The 16,025-nt window shown below is 33.8% G+C and overlaps 3 protein-coding genes across 4 annotated transcripts in view; 1 reads left to right on the top strand and 2 right to left on the bottom strand.

Moving 5' to 3' along the window:
* LOC144851949 (protein cornichon homolog 4-like) overlaps positions 1 to 6,081 on the bottom strand; it is a 59,740-nt gene extending 53,659 nt beyond the window's left edge. The window contains exons 1-5 of one of the 2 annotated variants that reach the window (XM_078709621.1): positions 5,876 to 6,081; positions 1,815 to 1,883; positions 1,392 to 1,504; positions 855 to 995; positions 435 to 464 (exon numbers count right to left, since the gene is read on the bottom strand). In XM_078709621.1, the coding sequence (XP_078565747.1) occupies positions 437 to 464; positions 855 to 995; positions 1,392 to 1,504; positions 1,815 to 1,883; positions 5,876 to 5,953 (429 nt within the window). In that variant the 5' untranslated portion in view covers positions 5,954 to 6,081 and the 3' untranslated portion in view covers positions 435 to 436. Of the gene's footprint in view, positions 1 to 218; positions 465 to 854; positions 996 to 1,391; positions 1,505 to 1,814; positions 1,884 to 5,875 lie in introns of those variants that run through there. The other variant, XM_078709620.1, reaches the window with a different exon arrangement.
* On the top strand, positions 6,080 to 8,358 carry LOC144851948 (protein cornichon homolog 1-like). Its single transcript, XM_078709619.1, has 5 exons — positions 6,080 to 6,220; positions 7,199 to 7,267; positions 7,384 to 7,496; positions 7,790 to 7,933; positions 8,331 to 8,358. The coding sequence occupies exons 1-5, from the start codon at positions 6,140 to 6,142 to the stop codon at positions 8,356 to 8,358; spliced, it is 435 nt and encodes a 144-aa protein (XP_078565745.1). The 5' UTR covers positions 6,080 to 6,139.
* A 2,328-nt stretch (positions 8,359 to 10,686) lies between these two features.
* LOC144851950 (glia maturation factor gamma-like) lies at positions 10,687 to 14,136 on the bottom strand. The gene is made up of 6 exons (XM_078709622.1): positions 13,998 to 14,136; positions 13,335 to 13,431; positions 13,183 to 13,232; positions 12,809 to 12,941; positions 12,459 to 12,532; positions 10,687 to 12,334 (listed from the first exon to the last, which is right to left on the bottom strand). The coding sequence occupies exons 1-6, from the start codon at positions 13,998 to 14,000 to the stop codon at positions 12,263 to 12,265; spliced, it is 429 nt and encodes a 142-aa protein (XP_078565748.1). The 5' UTR covers positions 14,001 to 14,136; the 3' UTR covers positions 10,687 to 12,262.
* Between the last annotated feature and the right edge of the window lie 1,889 nt (positions 14,137 to 16,025).

Genomic DNA, 16,025 nt, shown 5'->3' with positions numbered 1-16,025 from the left:
TTCTGTTTTTGTTGTTGTTGACATGCATGTACTGTACAGGAGGAGAGAACATATGGAAGATGGAATATTCATAATAAAAAAAAACTCTCATGTTATTACATAATGATGTATCTTATGAAAATTGAATTTGAATATTTTTCCTCTTCGTAAATGAAGTGATGCCATGTTAGAAAACCAGAAACACTTTCCCACAAATAAAACAAAAGTTGATATAGTAATTTATTTCCAAATGAACAGTAAAATACTGCACAAGTTTAATGCTTACCAAACAAATTAATTGTAAGATAACAAAATATATACATTGTTTTGCAATTTTTTATTTAATCATGTTAATTTATTGCCAAATAAGGTGATAATACAGTAGAAAGATAGCAATATTTGTGGGAATTTCCAGGAATTTGACATTTTGGGCCAAAAGTGTCTCAAGTTCAGACCATCATCCATTGATTAACGTCGAAATCAAACTGGAAAAAAAAAAGAAATTAAGAAATCTATTAGTAATGCTACTGTTTGGTATTTTCCATGTATTGAAGCACAGGCGTCAATCCACACTCCCAAATTTGTAAACAGTACAATGTTCCATGCTGGTCTGTACTCTCGGGAAAATCATGAAATCTCACAAAACCAAACTTGTTTCGAGGTCGGTGTCGTATTTTTTTTTTCCATACACATCCAACAGCGAGTAACTCGCCAATTACGCAGATAATATGTGGAGATACAGCGCTGAGAATCAGATAAATAGTTTGGTAGTTGATTGTATGCATTTTTGGTATGTGCCATAATCACTAATGGTAAGGAAGTGCAAATTTGACCTGGTTTGAACCCCAGCCCTAAATAGCATACTACATACTCACCAATATAAATAGATAAAAAAGCTAATTAGGTGAAAGCCCATCTTTGCCATTGTTTCTTTCATGTAACCCTTTAAGTAGCCTCGGTTGTGAATTTCAGTGGGATCAAACATACCAAAATTACCAGCTGGAATATTTAAATACCTACAAATACAAACAAAAATGGGTTTAAGTAATACAGTAGATAGAACCTCCTTTGGGGAAACCCCTATTCAGGGGACACCTTCCTGAAAAACATATGAGGGCCTCATATGTTTTTCAGGAAGGTGTCCCCTGAATAGGGGTTTCCCAAAGGAGGTTAGAGACACTTTGTTGGGTACCAAATGTGCCCTCCTATTAAGGGTTTTACAGTATCATTCACTATTTCATGGTACATATCAAATGTAAAATCCTGTTTTTATAAACTAGTAATGCTTTATGTGACAAAAAAATGTGATGTGCCCATATATGGATGATGTGATATCACTACTACCATATTTGGGTATATCACTACCATATTTGGGATTATCATACTTTTTGTTAACTAGTTACACTTATTACCTGTAAACTAAGAATCCGGATAATGGTATATTATACAGGAACAAAAACCAATGAAAATTAAATAGAAGCAGAAGAGTTGCAGCGAGACTGGCCAGCATCTCGGGTATGACCCACTGAAAAGAAAAATGGATTACACAAATATCAATATAGGTTGCAGTTTTAATAAAATTACACAATTGTTTTTTTTAATTGCTGTAATGTAGTGCAATTAAGATTTTTTATGCTATTTGGGTTCAAATTTGTCAATAAAAATGCAAATCACACGAGAGTTTTAAGATTTGATGATTAAATATTAATTTATGCACAACAGCATAATATGGATATTAATTGCCATGTGGTGCCAAGCAAATACATTCAATAATATTTATATACATTCATAATTAATAATAATATCTAATTACAACATTCAATTAAAATACTTACTGTATTTAATTTAGAGCAGCATGATTGTGCATTTAAATAATCTGATTCTAAATCAGATAATGTGATAATCTACTTGTCTAATTGGAAAATAATCAATGCATTTTCAACCTAAAAATAATATTAACATTATTAGGCCTATTTAGGTGATCATTTAGAATAAAATGATCACCTATTGTTATTGTATAAAATCTTTATTATTATTTTTTTTTTTTTTATTATTTTTTTTTGGTTTTCCGCAACGAAGTTGCAGGAAAACCTCTTGTGATTGTACGAAATCATCATCATCTTTTTTTTCATCTTCTTTCTTTCTGTATGATTTTTGTGTAACGCTTTTCTCTAAAACTTGCAAACATAACATTTTTTTAACTATGTTGACATTTTGACATTTATGTAACGTCGTCAAGCGAAGCTTTTCATGATGCTTACAATTGCGCAACGTGACGTACGCGCGATTTAACGATTTTCTCGTATTTAACATAGCTCGACAACCAAATAACATTTCAACTTGAAACTTTGCAAAAGTTTAATTTATATTATGCGCTAACTTTCTGTGGAAAAAAAATTGCGTGTTTTACACAAAGTTACGCGAGCACGCGCATTTAAAATTTCAAAATGCGCAAAATTCATTTATAATCAACTTTCTACGCGTTTCATGTCGTTTTAAGCATGTCAAAAATTCCCACGCGTGCGCACATTTTTACGTGTGCGGTGCGCACGTAGCATTGAAAACGTATTTTTTTCGCGTGATTTATGTTTTTCCAGCCTTTTCTAGTAATTTTACCAAATTTTAAACAATTTCGACTTAAAGATACGTCATACGAGCACGTCGAATTGGACAATTTGCGCGCGTTTGTTATGAAAAGGTTAAAAAATTCGTTTAAAATATGCCTTTTTTTAAACAGTCGTAATTTCTAAACTAGACGGTCAACTTTTTGTGGTTGGCATCTTCCGGAAGTAGATGAGTTGTAGATATCGTATCAGGTATTAATATGGCTAACCGGACATTGTGACGTCATCGTATGGCCACGCGAATATAAAATTTAGGATTTTTGTATCTTTCGTCATAGCTTACCACATTGAATAGAGCGCATCTCCACTTATCCGTTTTCCATTTTCACCCCGATTTTGATATTGTCTAGGTCAATCAACTTTCTTTCGCAGGAGTTAAAAATTTTTTAATTTTTTTGACGTCATCATGCCTAAAAATTTAAATCACGTGTGGCATTAATTTACTCTTTACAGTAAATTTTAATCTGTTATAGCTCGTAAGAATAAAATGTGATAATCACGATTAAAACTTTTTCTGGAAGCTATTGGATTGTAGATACGAAACTATGTAAAAATGTTGCCAATCGGATGTTGTGACGTCATCATATGGCCAGTTAAATAAAAAAGGTCGTATTTTCATCTTTTGCGTCATAATTCATTACATTTAAAAGAGCGCGCATCAATATTTTACGTATTCAAATTTCTTCTACACGCTAATACGTTGTTGCTGAGATAATTTCCTTTCGGAAATGCTACCTTCGCGTTTCATTTTAAAACCGTCAACATGTTAAAAATTGCAATAAATATCGGGTCCCGTAATTTCATCTATTCTACACTGTATGTGATATGGATACAGATTATACTGTGTATACTATATATGAATTTAAATAATAAAATTCAGCAATGGAATAGCCCAAATTGTTTATTTCCTACCTATTTGTATAATGTAGCAGGCCAAATAAGACGTTATTTTTACAGGATAGAGGGCGTGAAAGGGTCGAATTTGGCAATCATAATGCTGGTTTCATTAATTTCACCTTTACAGTAAAGTTTAATCTGTTGTAGCTCGTAAGAATAACATTGTATAATCACGATTAAAACGTTTTCTGGAAGCTATTGGATTTTAGATACGAAATCATGTGAAGATGTTGTCAATCGAATGTTTTGACGTCATTAAATGGCCAGTTAAATGGAAAAAGTCGAATTTTAATCTTTTGCGTCATAATTAATGACATTTAAAAATCCATCTTTATTCAAGAATTTAAAAGATCTATAAATCATTCCTAGTTTCTTATTAGCTCTTTTACAGATATCCGTGATATTCAGCAATAAAAACATATCATATTCTTCAGTTCAGGTCATAATGCCAACGTGGACACTTCCTTTTGTCCTCAACCTATCCCCTTAATGTTCGGTACGGTAAGGTACGTCGTTACACGTTCATGTTGCACCACTTGCGCGGCGGAAAACCAAACTCGTCAAAGTGACGAGTTACATGTCTAGTCTTTTTATTGTTTCTGTACACTATTTTGTGTAACAATTATCTCAAAAAGTTTAATGTCAATGATTACAAAAATTTCAGAATATCTTTCAAATAATACAACTTAATCCTAATAAGCTTTCCAGCGTGATCACTCATCCGTGACGACATTTATACGCCATTTTGCGAAATCACATTATCAATCATATCTCCATAATTCATTATCACATATTAATGAAATTCACTACACGTAAACTTCAGATCAAGGGTAAAAATATTAGCAAATAAAAACGCACGCGCACGTAGGTTCATGCGCGTGATATCGCGCGTTAAAAATTTAAAACGCTCAAAATTAAGTTTTGATCAATTTAGAGCATGAATTAGGCCATTTGCGTGTTTCAAAAAATTACTGCGCAAAAATGCGTTTTTGCGCGCGCGATACTTAAAAAGCGTAAAAAATATGAATTTTTTTTACAAATCTCATTCTACTCACCATCCTTAGTACATTCACCAAATTTGAGTCAGTTCCAACTTAAAATAACGCTATACGAGCACGTTAAAAATGACAAAATGCGCACATTTATTTTACAAAAGTTCTGAAAATGGTAAAAAATAAGTCTTTTTTAAAATGAAAATAATTCTTCAGAATGCAAGATGACCCCCGATTTTTTTAACTTATTCTGGAAGCCATTGAGTTGTAGATATGAATTCATGTACACATTTTACGTACAAAATGTTTTGACGTCATCAAATGGCCACTTGAATTTAAAAATTAGGATTTGTTATCTTTTTGTGTAGATTATCACATTCAACAGAGCGCATCTTGGTTATGTGTGCTCGAATTTCACACAACTTTCAGTATGTGCTTGCTTAATTAATTATCTTTATCATGAGTTGACACTACCTTCATTTTAATGACGTCATCACGCGTAAAAACTTAAATAACGTAGGCCGTGTAATTTCACCTTCGCAGTAAATTTGAATATCTTACAGCTCTTCAGAATTGAAGGTTACCTTGATGATTATAATTTATTATGAAAGCTGATAAAATGTAGATATTAATTCATATAAAAATTAAGCCTATCGGATGTTGTGACGTTAACATATGGCCAGTTGAAGTGAAAAAGTAGTTTTTTCATATTTTTCGTCAAAGTTATACACAATTCAAAGAGCGCGCACAGCGCTTCTACGTGCCAAATTTTTTTCCAAATCTTATATTTTTTTGCTCAATTAATTATCTTTCGAAATTGTTATCTTAAAGTTTAGTTTGATAACGTCATCATGCCAAAAAATTAGAACATGTGTCCCGTAATTTCACCTATGCTACACTGTATATAGATATACAGTATATACTGTACATATTGTATATGGCATATAGGCACAACTCAGCACTATAAGCATATAATAGGATGGCATACATCAACATTTTCCGATCGTATGTTAACGTACGTGCATGTTTAAAAAAAAATTAATTTCAGTAAAATGATAAAAATGATCACCTATAATTCGTCAAAGTGACGAATTAAATTCTAGTTATTAATTATTATTATTAACTCTTTGGTCAACTAACTAGGGCCAAGCGTGTTACATCCAACTAGGTTTACTAACTAGGCCTATACTAGGTTATGTATTATAAACTAAATAAAACTGTTCAAATTATTAAATAAATTATAATAAAACTTTTATGGCTAGGCTCCTCTAGGCCTGGTTGTGGAGAAGGCTGAGCTCACAATTCCCTGCAAAGTCGTGGCCAACAATTGCCTCTTTTCCCATGAGAATCGAGGCCTAACGAATTGACAGTTAAAAAGGATACAAAATAAACAGCAAGAAAAAGTAAAACCGTGCTGTCAATTAGAGTGAGAACGTAGGTAAATATTTCGCCTGAAACCATTTTCAAAGTCGACTTTTATTCATTTTATACACTAAAATTCTTTAAAATGTAAATGATTTTTCTACAAAAAGATTGCTGTCGTGGAAGTTGTTGTTTTCGCGTCGCGAGGCTGGAAACAGAGCCTAATACTATTTTGATTTGTTGGGGGCGGTACATCGTTTTGTAACTTGGCGAAAGAAATTAATCATGGCTTTCACATTTGCTGCGTTTTGCTACCTTTTTGCAATGATTTTATCAGCTGTTCTTATATTTTTTGCAATATTTCATGTAAGTATTCTATATATTACTCCTTGTTGTGCTATTTATTAAAATACATGTATATTTCAGGTATAGAAATCGACAGGCATGTAACTAGGCTAGGTTAGGCTAGCCAAGCAAGCCTCTCACAACAGACAGGTTATATATACCATCTCAGTCAGGCTCTTGTCTTGCTTTTGTGTAGCTACATGGGCTCAATCAAAGGTAGTGGGCGTTGCTTTTATGTTGTATGTGCTGCACCGGCACATTCCATTTATTTTTGAGTGTGAAAAAGGCCTTTAGTTTTTATGATGTGTATAGACCTTAAAGCCCCCTTCCCTACGTTTTTTAGATCTAATTTAAGATCACAAACTATATTTAATGTAAAAATAATACTATATGGTCCTATTGCGATAACTTTTTTCGTCTTTAAACGGTTAAAAATGTGAAAAATAAGTCGATTCTAATAATTATAGCGGCCCGCTATAAATCCCAAAATGCATTGCGCGCGGATTGATATTTTTGCTTTTCACCTGTAATTCGCCCACTTTTCGATCGATCGTGAGGCCAAAACAAATGGAAGACTCCTAACTTTTCAGCGAAAATACCGGGTTTTCCCCAATTTGTATCAACGGAGTCTGGCAAAAATAGAAAGACAATTAATGCAGCAACTATACAACGTCAGGCTAGGTATATAGCTAGCGTACGATGTTCGTACGTTACCGATGTTTACCAGCTAGGCCTACAAAACTAAGCCTAGCTAGGTTAGGCCTAAGACCGTCCACGAGAGGTCGATCGCCGCGAGCTACTTAGGTAGTGCATTGTTTCTCACTTTTTATCATAAATACCATAAAACGTACATTTAAGACAAGGAATGACATGGTTTAATGTTTTTAAAGTGATATATATGTATTATTTTCCAAAAAACGTCCAAAATTGCAGGGAAGGGGGCTTTAATATTAAAAAATGTAAAATTGTTAAATGATTTTCTTATCTTTTTTTTTATAGATAATTGCATTTGATGAACTCAAGACAGATTACAAAAATCCAATTGATCAATGTAACAGTTTGAATCCTGTATGTACGCAGCTGTATTTTTTTAACATTTAACAGAAACAGTAAATTGTCAGAGGTGGGCGGGGACACCTACATAGTTTAAGGCTCTAAAAAAACTGATTTTTTTTCTTTTTCAGTTGGTTTTACCAGAGTACTTTATTCACCTACTGTACACCATCTTATTCTTTTGTGCATTTCAAGTTCTTACTGTACTTTTAAATATACCTTTGGTGGCATATCACATCTACAGGTAATTAATAAAGCTCTGTCTACACTATCAAACTTTATGTGACAACAAAATGTGATGTGCCCATATACGGACATGATGTCATATAACTATTTGGGTATATCACTACCATATTTGGGCACATCACACTTTTTTTGTCAAACTAGTTTTATAGTGTAGACAGAGCTTAACACTTGGTTGTAAAAATCAGAGTGGGGGAGAGAAAAACCTTGTCATAAAATGTCTTCAGAATATTTAATGTTGTTTTTCATTTTGTTAAGAAAAATAGTAAAATGCAATATTTTTATTTTTTTTAGATATGCAAATCGTCCTGTTATGTCAGGGCCTGGCCTGTATGATCCTACCACTATAATGAATGCAGATAGCCTGTCCAGGTGCATGAAAGAAGGATGGATTAAATTAGCATTTTATCTTCTATCTTTCTTTTACTATTTGTACAGGTATTTGTTTCATTTATACTCCTTGCTGTTTTTTAATATTTTCATATAATATACAGCAGTATCCATTCATTTATTTCACCAACCACACAAAAGAAAAAAAACAACAATAAAAAAGGTAGATAAAATAGTTTGCGCTTTTTCCAATTTCACAATTACAATCACGGTATTCAATAAAGATTATACAATAAATAAAATACATACAAAATAATAATAATGTTCAATTTATATAGCGCAAAACAATCAACAGAAAATGTAAAAAGCGCAAAATTAATAAAAAGAACTTGGGGGCTCAATTACAATTTTGTTTAGTAGCTGGTGTATAGTGCCTTTTGTTTTCAATACATTTAACTCTATCATCAAATTATTCTATTTATTTGTATCTATTTTTATTTTGCAGTATGATTTACGTGCTGGTGTCATCTTAATAACTTATAGAGAATGTGAATAAGGAATAATTGAGGTGGCTTCACAGAGGCTAACTATTCATCAAACTCCAGAAGTTACCACACGTTTAAGCAACGTTTTGTAACATTCAAACTGTACAAATCAATATTAGCAGTCTTGACGGAGGCTAATTTTCCACCAGAAATAGGCTTTTTTATAACATGGTCTCTTTACAGTAAAAACAGAATTAGATATAGAATTGAGTAGTTCAAATGGGAAGTATACTTAATTAGTTTATGGGATGAGTTATAGCAAATTGTACTATAGTAAACATTGCTAGTGAAATACACTAGAGCCGTAATTGAGGGGACACCCAAGAAAAAGTTCCCTTAATACAGTAGGGGTGTCCCTTGAATAGTAGTGTTAAAACATATATTAGAACCCCACATTTCACAGGAAAGTGTCTGGGGGTGTCCTCTGAATAGGGGGACTGGCGTAACGGCTATGAGGGCTCACTGGCTAAACCCAGGGGCCTTGGAGTATGAGCAGCCCAGTGTAATTACCTAGCATTGGAAGGCCCTAGGAGTGCTAAACAAGGGGCCTTTGCTCCCTGCGTTAAACCACTGAATAGGGTGTCCCAAAGAGGTTCTACTGTGTTTCCCCATGTTCGTTTTATGTGTGAAGTGTCCCCTTAATAAATAGAGGTTATTAAGTTACTTTTGCAGAACAGAAAGTTATATTATGTTAACATTCGAAATATTGTTGCGTTTGTCAATTCAGTATTTTTTATTGGCAATACTGTAGTTTGTAGAGAAATAAGTAATATTTTTGTTTTCTATGCAGCAACTTGATTGATTTTTGTGATGAAAATCTTTATTCCATTAAAGTTTTTTTTTTTCACATTTTAGTACCAGCTTTAACATTCTTTTACCAACAGCTTTTTTTAATTCCAAAAAAAGGGGTTTAGCTTGTTTACCACTGGGATGCAATGAAAGCGAGTTAGTCAAAAGTCATACTCTAATACGTCAAATGGAGCATTACACTAAAATGGGTTCACATACAGTAGGGTTGTGTCCCTTGAATAATGGTTTGCTATGTGTCCCCTGGGTAGTTAGGGGATTTCCCAAACTTTGAATGTAACTCATATTATCGACCACACAAACATTTCATATTGTCTGTCAAGTCTGTTTGTAATGGCGCTTTCGTGTTCAGTGCAGCCGTGTAGTATATACTACATAGTCTCATCCAGCTATATGCATACATTGTACAGTATATGTTACCAATAATTTGACCATGGACTACCTATAAAATGAGGTGCATGATTTGACTTATTTACTTTCCACCCCATTTTAAAACTATGCAACCCACAAATACATAGGTGCAGCAGAATGAGCTAGATGGTGCGTATGGGTCAATTACCCTCCTTGTGTGAATTATTTTTTGTAGCTTTGTAAAATATGGGAGCATTACATTTTCCCCCTTCATCTTCCTCCCGTCACCTACCAAAATCCTGGTGATACCCACAATGTTTTGTATTGTTTTGTGGTGTTAAAATACTGTCTTGATTTGGTGGCTATGATATTTTTATGGTGGTAAATTTGATGTTTTTTTAATAATGAAAATTTATACCAGAAAAGTAGGCATACTGTATTGTAATAGTATTTTGTGTTGTTTTCAAGCAATTTTCATGTGTTCAATTTAGGTTGGCCACAACATATCAGTAGGTCCACAGGTAAAACCCCTATTAAAGGGATGGTACTTTTGTGACTTTCAAAATGTCCATTTAATTGGGTGTCTTCTGAATAGGGGTTGGCCGTAGTGTTATAACATATTTATTGCCATTCGTTCATTTCATGGCAAAGTGGTCATTTAGAAGGGGTGCCCTGAACTGCTTTATGAATATTCATAAATACTTAATTTTCATAAATATCCATAACTTTTGTTGGTTCCTACTGTAATATGTTTTATTTTCACTCAAAATGGTAATATAGATAGTAAAACTTTGTGGTGCAAATATTTTCTCTACTTATCCATAGAGCAGAATATTGAGAACTTCCAGAAATAATACTGTGTAAAGCTCTATCTACACTATCAAACTAGTTTGACAAAAAATGTGTGTTTCCAAATATGGTGGTGATGTGCCCAAACATGTTTTGATATTACATCATCATGTCCATATATGAGCACATCACTTTTTTTTGTCACAAAGTTTAGTCTTTGGGTATGTTATAATCTGAAATAATGTAAGGTATTTTTAGGAATAAATGTAACTGTTCTATAGCCGATTACATTGTACTCTGTTACAAAATGAAAGTTAAGATCGTCTTTTTAAATTTGTGTTAATTTATTTCATGAACGACTATAATTTAATAGTTATTATATTGAGTTTTGAATAACATCAACAAAATCTTCCGCTGACATAAGTCTCTACTACTCAAAACTGACATTTGTAACTAATCACAAAAATATTTTTCAGTAATTAAAGATGTATTGTCCTCCAAAAACATGGAAATAAAATCAGACATTTTGCAGTTTTAATAAAGTTATTCACTTCTGTAGGAAAAAACCAACAAAAATAATTATTTTACTTTAAAAAAAGACAAAAGAAACAATTAATTTTTGTCTGATAGACAATTTAAGTATTTCATTTTTTTGGTAATTAATTTGGTTTTTTTTCGATCCAGTTTTTGGTCAAAGTGAATAATTATTATGTGACAGTAAAATTGCATATTCAACAAAAATTAAAAACAATTTTTAGGGGGACAATATATCTTTAAATATTTAAGTGTTACAAATGATTGTCTTGTCCAGCCTCTTAGCTGTACAACAATCCATGCAAAATTAATATAGATATTAATATATATATTATACATATAATTAGTACACAAAAATTACTTAATTATTTAATGAATCAAACACGGACAATGGATCTTTGGCGCTCATTTTCCAGAAAGTTTGATTGTCAGAGTCTAGTTTTCAGTAGAGTTAATACCCTAAAGTGCGCCCCACCCCTTAAAAATAATAATGCATAATTCCTGAGACTAACATTAACAAAGGAATGTACCACAACATATACCACTAATTATATAATTTGGAATTTTGTTGAAATCCCTGATGTTTACAGTGACATGTATTACCTCCTACAGAACTTTGAAAGTAGTTTTATGGTAGTTTAAAGCCTTGTTTTAGAGGTGAGGGTTAGTACAAAAATGAATGTACCTTATTAGGAGTTTATAAATACAGTAAGAAGATCCAAAGGGGGATTTAAATATCAGTAAATACACTTAAAAAATATAAAACACTGGAATAAGTACTTCATTTTACAATTTTCAATGTCCCACATCTGCCAAATGGCTTTCATAACAAAAATATAACACAAATACAAATTCTCTTTTATTTAGAGGCATGTCCAACCTTCTTTAGTGATTTTATAAGGCACTGTGTTTAGGACTTTAAAATGCATATTACAGTAATAACTGTATTGCGAATATCAATTTTTAAAATAAGATTTCAATTAAAAATCTTCTTTAACAAATAAAATTTGACCAAAAGTGGACAGAGAGTATGTTGTTACGCTCTTCTTCATTGTTGTACAAAAAATAAACTACAAAAATCAAACAGATAAAATTACGATAATTTCTTAAATTACTATTACATGCTCCGACAGGAGTGACCTACTTATTTAAAGCATAATTATAGGTATTCATTTTATTTCCCAATCATATTAATGTACTGTTAAGAGGATGTTATGTTATATATTAATGGTATGATACTTATTTCTCACCAGCGTCTTTTAATTTGCTAGGTAACCCGGACAAATGTAATATCAACCACCCACTTCTGAAAATCCTTCAGTTATCCATTTACTGTATTGACATCCCTTTCATTATAAAGTTTTGCATCCGCGGTTTCTCTCGTGGTGACCTGTGCCAGAGGTGTGATAGATTATCGGAAGAAACTAAGCTTTTTCTTCAACCATTCTTCTGTGAATTCTTCCACAGATCGGAGCTCAAACACCTATAACAAAAAAAAATCAGTATACAAAGAAAATTTTTATACACAAATGCTGCTATTTTATCACTTTACTACTGTAAATCATAGAAGAAAAATGTCTGTTTTACATAATCCTGACAGTGCTAACCTTTGTAAAGCCACACGCGTTCACAATACTTAGTTTAGATCCTGCATACATCATTTGAAGCTCTGGTTTACCACCTGTTGCCAAAATAAATTAGTTATAGATTTTAATATGCAATGTATAAACCAAAATTATTCCCATAATAATACAGCTAGTAATCAGTGCAAAGTTGTGCCTTGATCTAACCGGTACCCATTTTATACACCTGGGTGGAGAGAGGCAAATGTAAGTAAAGTATCTTGCCTAAGGATACAAGCAATGCGGCGAGAGTTGGATTGGAACCACGATCTCACGATTAATAATTCAATGTCCAACACACTGCGCTACACGCCCTCATAGTAGTAGTAGTTTACCTGAAGGACTAATGAATATGAATATAAAGGGGTAGGAAATTCTGCCATCGTCGTGCTTCAACTTGTAGCTGTACACAACATATCTAGGTTGATGCGCTGGTAATTCCTCCTGTATATCTTCTGGTAACACATCCTGAAAACAAACAAACACGATGATAAGTTAATAAATTGCTAAAAATAGTCAAATAAATGCAGCAGGGTTCATATACAGTCCTATTGCACTCATGCAATTACAATTTTATACATTATTTCGTCATTACACATTATTGGGTCATTCATATTATACATTATTGGGTCATTCATTACACATTATTGGGTCATTCATTTTACATTATTGGGTCATTCATTTTACATTGTTTATAAACAGATTTTACCTCAAATGTTTCATCAATCTTTACTGTTTGTGTACCCACATCTATTTTTACTGAAAAACAAAAATCAGTAGTTTTTAGCCACATTCAACACTATATAGGATTAGTATACATGTCTCTAAAACTGAACTGTTTTCTCAACACAGTATACTTACATATCATACATTCATTATTTGGGTTTCTTTTGAGACGTAACGTCTTCACGTTCTCTAATAATTCAGAATCAATTTCACATACTTTAAGTTCCGACGACTGAAAATAAATAGGTTATAATATTTCATTATTAATGCTAACGGTATTAGACTGTATAATTAATAAGCATGTTCAAAACTGTGAAATATATATATTAATGGTATGATACTTGGATTTCTCACCAGCGTCTTTTTATTTGCTAGGTAACCCTGACAAATGTAATCTCAACAACAAACTACTACTAAAAACCCTTCAGTCATCTGTATTATATTGATCATCCCTTTCATTAATAAAGTTTTGCGTCCGCGGTTTCTCTCAATGTTCAAAACTGTGAAATTTAGCCTATGTTCATTGTTTGTTTGTTAGTTAACACCAAATCATATGAAACCCAGTTTGTGCCCAGAACTCTATAAATTCAATAAACAGCTGCTGTGTTACTGTTTAGGAACTCAACTGTTTTATACCTCCATGAACTGCCCATTATCAGATTCCGACAGACAATATAATGAGACACACAGAATGAGACAGTCCGGCCTTCATAGATAGGCCTAGGCCTAGGTCTATTAAAATGACATAATCAAAACTGAGAAAGAGACTCGATCGGCCCTAGGCCCCTAGAAACTTACCATTTTCCAAAAGTTAAAGGGGAAAGAAGAAATTTATATTGGGCGGCGATCGAGGATTGAACTAAAAATACAAAAGCAGGAAGTGACAAAAGTGTACTGTCTAAATTAACACGCACGAATGACTTTGACCTATGACCTGATTGCCGGCACATTTAAAAACAACCCACTAGCGACGCAAGACAAGGACGTAACGCAACGCAAGTGAATTGACCAATTACAAGCGATGGCTTATTCGCTTGTGATTGCTAACTGTCTATAACTTCGCTTGTCATTGGTTAAAACGCTTGCGTTGCGTTTACGTCCTTACGTTACGTTCTAGTGGGAACCAAGCTTAAGAAAATGCCCTTCAAAAAATTGTGTTCTGTGATGTTTGCAGCACTCTATTGCGTCGTCGGTTCCCACTAAAGCTTGGTTCCCACTAACGTAACGCAAGGACGTATTGACCAATCACAAGCGATGGCTTATTCGCTTGTGATTGCTAACTGTCTATAACTTCGCTTGTCATTGGTTAAAACGCTTGCGTTGCGTTTACGTCCTTGCGTTACGTTCTAGTGGGAACCAAGCTTTATGAGCCCTTTGTGTCGATACGTCGCTGCGTCGCGTTCCAGTTTTAAACATTATACAGTGATGTTGAATGTGGCTAAAAACAGTTTTTATCATTAATGATTTTTTGGTTTTTTTTCAGTAAAAATAGAAATGGATACACAGCTAGTGTTAAAGACCGAAAAGACGCTTAAGGTAAAATATGAAATCTCGTTAATATATTTTCGTAGAGATCATCAAAGTGGAAAATGCAATTGGACTACAGTAGTTGTCCGAGTGGTAGTTGTCCTAGAGGGGTAGTTGTCTGGGGGCTAGTTGTCCTAGAGGGTAATTGTCCTAGGGGCCGTAATTGTCCTAGTTAGGGGGTGATTGTCTTTAGGGGTAGTTGTCCAGGGGGTGGTTGTCCGGATACGCTATATCACGGTACGGTGTGCTCAGTAATGCTTGGTTCCCACTAGAACGCAACGCAACGTAACGCAGCGAAGTTATATGTATTGCGTAATCATAAGTGGGAACCGACGCGTTGCGACGATGCAACATTGCTGCAAAAATCGCAGGTTTGATTTCACGCAGGCGGGGGCAAACACAATTATTGGAAGGGCATTTTCTAACGTTGCGTAGGTTGCGTCGCTAGTGGGAACCACGCTTTACGTTGCGTAGGTTGCGTTACGTTGCGTATCTAGTGGGAACCAAGCTTAAAATATTGTCTCCTCTCATTTTCTACATACAAAACTTGCTACTTACATATCATACAGGTATTAATAGCTTTTACGACGTTCATACGAAACTTGTTGAAGTCCGCTAATACCTCAGAACCAATACATACTGTTACTGTCGCCTGAAAATAAAGGTTAATATTTCATTGTTACCGATATAATCTTTAATGCACAATAATAATAATTGTACGATGTCGGTTGTGGTTGGTTTGGTGCTAAAGCGTGGTTCCCACTAGCGACGCAACGTAACACAATCTACGCAACGTAAGAAAGTGCCCTCTTCCAATCATTGTGTTTTTCCCCGCCTGCGTGAAATCAAACCTGCGATTTATGCAGCGCTGTTGCGTCGTCGGTTCCCACTTGTGATTACGCAATACATCACTTTGCGTCAATACGTCGTTGCGTAGCGTCCTTGTGGGAACCACGCTTTATAACTTAATCAAACTCAACTCGATGGTCTTAAGTATAACCATGTCGTAGGATCAGATCATGGAGGTACTAACTTAACTCCATGGTCAGATCTATAGGACTCTGTCCTATTTGATTTTAGTCGCGTGCAACGCGACTCTACAGCTCACTATGTCGGTCGGTCGGTAAACACTAACTCAAATTTGCGCACGCGACTGCAGCCATGTATATGCAATAAACAGCTATATTTGTCATGCTAATTTTCGAAACCAGACGTATGCAGACATTATAATAGTACAACTTACGGTACTTACCATTTAATTGTTAGAAGTGTTGTTGAAGTTACAAGTTGTGTTAGTGG

The sequence above is a fragment of the Antedon bifida genome, chromosome 9, assembly GCF_963402885.1.
Source record: "Antedon bifida chromosome 9, ecAntBifi1.1, whole genome shotgun sequence".
Taxonomy (NCBI): domain Eukaryota; kingdom Metazoa; phylum Echinodermata; class Crinoidea; order Comatulida; family Antedonidae; genus Antedon; species Antedon bifida.
The sequence above is the reverse complement of the archived record's forward strand: the minus strand, read 5'-3'. Positions and strand labels throughout refer to the sequence as shown.